The sequence below is a fragment of the Haliaeetus leucocephalus genome, unplaced genomic scaffold, assembly GCF_000737465.1.
Source record: "Haliaeetus leucocephalus isolate CR32 unplaced genomic scaffold, Haliaeetus_leucocephalus-4.0 Scaffold450, whole genome shotgun sequence".
Classification (NCBI taxonomy): domain Eukaryota; kingdom Metazoa; phylum Chordata; class Aves; order Accipitriformes; family Accipitridae; genus Haliaeetus; species Haliaeetus leucocephalus.
In genome coordinates this window covers 21,734,533-21,741,399 of record NW_010972886.1, presented here as the reverse complement: position 1 = coordinate 21,741,399, position 6,867 = coordinate 21,734,533, and the positions used below count along the sequence as shown (strand labels likewise).

General features: G+C 46.3%; 2 protein-coding genes across 5 annotated transcripts in view; both read right to left on the bottom strand.

Moving 5' to 3' along the window:
• Positions 1–287, bottom strand: part of SDHD (succinate dehydrogenase complex, subunit D, integral membrane protein) — a 5,645-nt gene extending 5,358 nt beyond the window's left edge. Inside the window, exons 1-2 of the mRNA XM_010575017.1 lie at positions 229–287; positions 45–149 (exon numbers count right to left, since the gene is read on the bottom strand). Of these exons, the coding sequence (XP_010573319.1) occupies positions 45–149; positions 229–286 (163 nt within the window). The 5' untranslated portion in view covers position 287. The remainder of the gene's footprint in view (positions 1–44; positions 150–228) is intronic.
• Positions 288–711: 424 nt separating this feature from the next.
• LOC104836407 (chromosome unknown open reading frame, human C11orf57) overlaps positions 712–6,867 on the bottom strand; it is a 6,819-nt gene continuing 663 nt past the window's right edge. For 2 of the 4 annotated variants that reach the window (XM_010575010.1, XM_010575009.1), the window contains exons 2-5: positions 5,818–5,918; positions 4,483–4,638; positions 3,859–3,912; positions 713–2,521 (exon numbers count right to left, since the gene is read on the bottom strand). In XM_010575010.1, coding sequence (XP_010573312.1) covers positions 1,999–2,521; positions 3,859–3,912; positions 4,483–4,638; positions 5,818–5,900 — 816 coding nt within the window. In that variant the 5' untranslated portion in view covers positions 5,901–5,918 and the 3' untranslated portion in view covers positions 713–1,998. Of the gene's footprint in view, positions 2,522–3,858; positions 3,913–4,482; positions 4,768–5,817; positions 5,919–6,867 lie in introns of those variants that run through there. The other 2 variants (XM_010575011.1, XM_010575012.1) reach the window with 2 other exon arrangements.

Genomic DNA, 6,867 nt, shown 5'->3' with positions numbered 1-6,867 from the left:
CACACCCACCCACGGCGGGGGCTGCCCCGTGGCGCGGGACGTACCGTGGCCCTGCTGGGGCGGACTGTGGCTTTGCCGGGCCGGGGCGCTCCGATCGGCGACGGCCGCCAGGACCGCGGGACGGCGGCCAAGGCTCCTCCCGAGGAGAGCTGCGGAGAGAACGGGGACGGGGTGTCAGGGCAGGGCGGGACGCCGGGGCAGCCGGGAGCAGGGCCGGCGGGCACTCACCCATCTGGGCGCCGCGGGGCCGCGCCAGCCCCGCCCGCAGCAGCACCAGGGCCGCCATCGTCCCCGGCCAGCCCAAGGGCACCGGAGCCGGAAGTGGCCGCCGCAGCCCTTCCGCTTCCGGGCAGGGGGGTAGGCGGTGGCAACGGCGGCAGGGCAGGCTCTGCTGCTGCGGCGGGTTGCGCAACTGCGGCCTTTCCCGGAGCCGGCGGCGGGAGGCCGAGACGAGGCCGCGCCTGCGACCTCCAGGTGGCTGGGCAGAGACTTCGGTCCTATCGAATCCCCATTCGGAGATGCTTGGTCCTATCTCAAAACCCGCAGGAGTGGCCACAGGGGATCCGGGTGCTCCCCCTCACCCCCCCGCTAATGAAAAACCGTTGTACGAGGGGAGCTATACAAAATAAACCCCTTCTTGAACATTTCCTATGATGTACATAAAGCAGTTGCATTGCTACTGTGTGACTGACCGGCAGAGAAGTGGCTGTGATAAAGAGCGAGCAGCTGAAAGCACGCTGAGCCTGCAATACTGCTTTCTCCAAGCCTCTGGCATTAGCCAACAGACAAGGGCATGCAGAGAACATCTTTTCACTTGAAACGGAAAGAGGGACTGTGACCAGGACCTGGAACGAGGACCTAGGGACAGCACTGACACCATTTTGTACTTGTTCAGGCATAAAGCTGGAGCTGTGCTTGGTCACCAACACACAACAATCGCATCAGCACAGTACATTTCCCCAATGGCTGCTTTCCACTCCAGCTTCCCTTACTTCATTTCCTCCAAGCCCTCCACAGCCACCTGGTTTGATTGGGCAGAAACGCATGGCACAGGGAGAACACAAGGACCACCTAGGCTTCTCAGGCCTGTGCTCTGTCCCCGGGCTTTACTCCAAAACAATGACAAAAGCATCGAACATGTCTGGATTTATTTATTTTGTTAAAAGGCTTGGCTGTTCAACTGCAGGGAGAACGGCCCAGAACCAATTTCTCCAGGAATACATTGGGCAGACCAGAGACAGAACACAACACCCACCGAGGCTTCTCTGTCAGCACAAACGGTTTCAGCATCCCCCTAGAGAGAATGAAGGAAAGGCAGACACAATGGCCAGCCCATGCCAGGATTTGGAGAGAAGTCTAAAACAAGCAAATGCACCGGTGTCTTTTCTTCACCATTATGGAAGGAGTCAGTGCACCTTCAGCTGGAATCAGAGGATTCCTTTGTGCTCCCTTCTGCATCCAGCTGACCGTGTGCATGCTGCCACACAGGTCTGCTTTTGTTGGAGGATGGGAAGACAAAGCTACTGTAGGGTTAAATCCAGTGACACTTCCTCTATTATCAGACTTTTTGTCTCTCCCCTCTCCTATTGCAAGTCTTGATCATTGATTTAGTAACCCAAAAAACCAATCTGTTAAAACTTAATTTTAAAAAAAAAAAAAAAAAAAAAAAAGGTGCAAACATGCTTGTTTTCCCCCTGCAGAGAGCCTATAACGTTTTCGTGCATCAGAGGTCAACCTGGTCACAGAAAAAAAATCTGAAGTTGGCAGGACTAGCCAACCTGTGAGACAGGCAACTGCTCCCCCGGGTTTCTGAATGTCAAGTCAATGAAAAGCAAGGGGGCACCTACTGGAGGCTGCCAAGGTTCAGTTTCTCCCTTGTCGGCTGGCAGGATGTATATAAACCACAGTGTTGAAACAAGTTGTACCATGGGGCAGTGCTGAAAGATAAATATCTGTCTCTGTCCTCTACCTTACTGTTTGAGCTGCAGCCTAGACTCATCAGTCCTCATCTGAGCTATCCTCTGATTTTTCATCAGCGGCCACCTTCCAGTTCTTCCTCTTGCTCCTCTTCTCTGGTACTTCACTGTGCCTCTCTGACATGGAATTCTGACGTTTCTTTCTCTTTTTTGGGGGCCGTTTCTCTTTTTTCTCCTCAGATTCACTGTCCTCAGAGCTGCTGGTGGTTGAGCTGCTTGCATGAGAAAAGTCACTTTCCTGCCCAGAAGAAGAGGTAGGTTCCCTGGCAGGCACTTTCCTGGTCTTTTTCTTGCGCTTGTGTTTCCCTTTCTGGGTGCCTGAAGTCTCCTCTTCTGAGCACTCACTCTCCTGGGAAGAATCTGATGATGTTCTCCCCTGCTCCTTTTTCTTTTTCTTTCGCTTTTTGTGCGATCGCTTTTTTTGCTTCTTCTTGTGTGACTTCTTTGTTTTTTTCCGTTTGTGCGACTCATGGGCAGTTTGCTTTCCCAGATGAGATTTCTTCTTCCCATTGACAGCATTTTGTTCATCTCCTTCTTGCTGGTCACTGTAAAAAGAACAGAGGATGATCAAAAGGAAGCAGAGAGGCAGGCTCATAGCAGTTGAGCCTCTTTCTGTCTCAAAGTTTTAAGCAAGCCCAGCAATTCATTTGGCTAGAGCAGGGGAGCAGATCCTGTGACAGTCATGGTAGCTGCATTTTTGTTTCAAGTACTTATTAGGAGCTTGGGTCCACACCTTACTAATACCCCTGTTTAAGGTATTTGAGCCAGAACCAAGGAGAATGTGTACTGAAAGCCACCGAGTGATGAAAACTCATTTATAGCAGGTTACTTCAAATCTGTAAGCCTGACAAATATTGTACTTGATGATTCTGTTAGGTGTAGTTTAAAAATAATGAATTTTGTCTAAGATCTTATTTTACAGTTAAGTCTCCACTCTCCAGGATACTGCAAGAATTTATATTCTCCAAATAAGGAGAAACAGAAAATACGGGTACACTGTGATGGAAAGGTGCCATGGTTTAACCCCAGCCAGCAACTAAGCACCACGCAGCCGCTCACTCACTCCCCCCCCATCCAGTGGGATGGGGGAGAAAATCAGGAAAAGTAAAACTCCTGGGTTGAGATAAGAACGGTTTAATAGAACAGAAAAGAAGAAACTAATAATGATAACACTAATAAAATGACAACAGTAGTAATAAAAGGATTGGAATGTACAAATGATGCGCAGGGCAATTGCTCACCCCCCGCCGACCGACACCCAGCCAGTCCCCGAGCGGCGATTCCCTGCCCCCCCCTTCCCAGTTCCTAAACTAGATGGGACGTCACATGGTATGGAATACACTGTTGGCCAGTTGGGGTCAGGTGCCCTGGCTGGGCATGAGAAGCTGAAAAATCCTTGACTATAGTCTAAACACTACTGAGCAACAACTGAAAACATCAGTGTTATCAACATTCTTCACATACTGAACTCAAAACATAGCACTGTACCAGCTACTAGGAAGACAGTTAACTCTATCCCAGCTGAAACCAGGACAAAAGGAGAACCTGGAGGTGATATTTGAGAGGGTGTATACTGAGCTGATTTGGATTCAGCCTACTACTCTGGCTCTCCGTTGGCCCATGCAGACCCTCCATTTTAGTAACTCAAGCTCAAGCTGAATGTCTGATTACTATAAAAGATGCAATCCCTTCCTAAGACTCAGACAAGGGGGAACCACATTAATGGACTAGAATTTTTTTCAGTGGGTGTCTGTAACTAAACAGTGCTGCTTTACATTTAAGGCTGATCTATACTCAAAACTTAAAATTCAGTTTGTAAAATTCCCTGCATAACCTGACAGAAGTAAGATTCTGGATACATTAGTAAGCCTGCTTGCCTTACCTATCCGTATCAAATTCTTCAGGGTACAACTCTTTATAACCACTGTGACCCCACCTGGAAGAAAGCAGGACCATCTATTAGAAAGAGACAAGGTGTTTAAGGAAAAAACATAATTCTGAAAAGACAGAGCCACAGAATGAACATGAGTTTAGATAGCAAAGAAGAGCTATCAGAACCTTCCCAACAAAGAAGGAAGGAAATATGATCGATTGGTTGGTACTATTTAAATACACCTTATGTTTTCAGTCTCTTTTCTATCTCTAATTAGGGAAAACTACAACTCAAATTTCTTTAAAATAAGCCTGGAGGGCACTAACTTGCATTTCTCAAGATTTTTTTAAGTTCCCTGGGCAAAGTAATAAATACTAAGCTTAATTGCTAAGCTTAGGGCAGAACTGTTGCTGCTTACTGTGGCTTAGGAACTCTATAGATGAACTCAAACTAGGTATTCTGTGACACTGCAAAAGTTCGTGCATGTTACTTACTCATTCTCAAAATAAGATCACATGTTATTTTATAGAATTACATACTGAAAAAAAGAAATGTACTAACTTTTTGGTACATGACTCCAAAAAGGTGTTCAAATTACAGTTACAATCACAGAATATTAATTCCCCCACAGACCTGTCTGGCATGTTGGCTTCACATTCATATAGCTTTTTATTCCAGGATCGGGCCCTAAGGAGGTCATCTTCAACTAGGTCAAGAAATTGTGAGTTCTTTGTTTTCCAGTCAGCCCTGTGGCCCTCCTCATCAAAGCCATCACTGCGCATCCGACTGCTGCAGAAAGAGAACAGGTGTCCTTCAGCTGTCAGCTCTGATGGAGAAACTTTCTGAGCAAGGGGTTAGTCCAGCGAGAGGAGCAAAAATCCAGCAAGTCTTGGATGTCCATCTATGCAAGAAGACCAGCTATCATTTTAACAGACAGTCACCATTAACAGCTCTCACAAAACCAGTTCAGTAGCTAACACTGGTTTTCAACACTTACTACGGTTCTCTGTGCACAGCAAAATTCTAGACAGAGGTGCTCACAATGCAAAATTAGAGGAAGGGGTTATCATGCTTATTACAACAAATGCAGTTCTCCTCCTCTACAATACTCTGCAGGAGCAGACTAACAATATGCAATGAGACGTATGCTAGTAAAAGCAGCAAAGGGCACACTGAAGAAGTAGAACAGACTTACTAGAATTGCAATTTGATCAGGTACCAGGACTAAGACCCCAAATCCAGGACTAAGACCCCAAATCCACAGAAAGCCCCAGCAGTTTTGAGTGATCTCACATGCCTGTGGCTCTAGTTTTGTTTCTCACTTGAAATGCCGCACTTGCTGAGCCAAGCAGCAGCTGTGGACTCAGCATAAGTCTGAATGGTGTTCTTCCCTGAGATACTAAAACCACTTCCTGTAACGTTCATGCTTCTGAAAAGTCTTCACGGTACTAAGCTCTCCCCCTTCTGCCCCAAACCCCAACCCTCCCCCAAACCCAGTTTGTTTTCATGTAGCTTGTGAGATCCTCAGGCATGTCAGAATGACTTCACAGACACCACACAAGCAGTGGTCAATACTGGTGTGTTACAATAGCACAGGACCCCACATCATAACAGTTTTGTTTACTGCTAACCTAAACAGCAATACATTAGACTTTCCTCACAACATTCTGACATATTAGTCAAGCACTTCCTACCCATGCTGCTTCAGAGTGCCTGGCCTACTTAATGTTGTATTTTGAAGGCTATACATCCAGATAAAGAGATAAAAGGTCAGACTTAAGCACAGGTCTGACCTCTTTCCAGGGGCTCATTAAGGAGAAAATAAATATAACTGTAGTCTATGTTGTCTTCATATATTGTAAACACATAGTAATCACAGAATGTTCTTAAAGTATTATAACACAAAAGGGTTCAGCAATTAAGCAACTAAGTCAAGCCAATTATCTCCACTACACAATTAAAACCCACCTGGAAGTGTCCGACAGCATTCTGCTTTGCCTTTTCCAGTAAGTCTCTTCTGTCTGCTTCTCCCACTCCCTTATTTTCCACATTTCTGTCTCTTCCTGAATCTGAAAGTCACAGATGGGAAACAAGTGTAACATTAGGGAGATGTTACAGACATGAAGCATGTAACATCCGCTCCTAGCTCAATGCTCCTGCTAACAAAATTCACAGCAAGCCTTCCTACCATACTGGAACAGATTATTACTTCTAGCTATAACCAAGGTAACCAAAAGAAGGACCTCTTGATGGTAGTACCCTCACAAAGCACATAAGGATAACGGCATCAGAAACAGTGGGTTTGCCTGATTTTGCTATCTCAGCTGTTCTGGATACCCTGCCTTGTCATTCATTACCATCCCAAACATACATACTGTCAGAGAATTCAGTATATAAATATCATCTGGAAGGACCAAGCCAAAATGAGAAGTTACACTACAGGCTGAAAAAACACAGCATGCAAATACTGAGTGGTTTGGCACAGATCTATGTTTATGGACACTGACTGTGAGTGATTTTTATAAGCACATGAAATAAATGAGTTGGACCTGCTGAATTATGTCAGGAATTAAATAGTTTGCTAAAGCTAACAGAGTTCCTTAATCTTGCACTAAAATACTGCCTGTGCACATTAGCACAAAGTTCAAATTCTTTGATGCAATTAAAAGGACATACGCAATACAAGAAAAAAACCCAAAGAATTGCTACTTTTAAAAGGCAAACCATAGTTTTCATGAAAGTCCTGAGAGACTACGTCTTTCACGAGGCAAATTTTACAGGTGAATACAGATATGCACACACACATTCCATCGCCAGGATGAGAGCTCAAGAAAAAGAGGGTTAAACCGAAAGCGAGACTAAGGACGTTTACGTAGCTGATTTCACCAAGCTCCTTTCCTCTCCGAAAAGCGCAGCTGCTCTCCCCACCTCCAGATCACAACTCGGACGTTCCGCCCGCCCCGCTCCCCGCTCCGCCGCCGGCTCCGCACCCCCGGGAGAGAGCGGGGACGAGGGGCC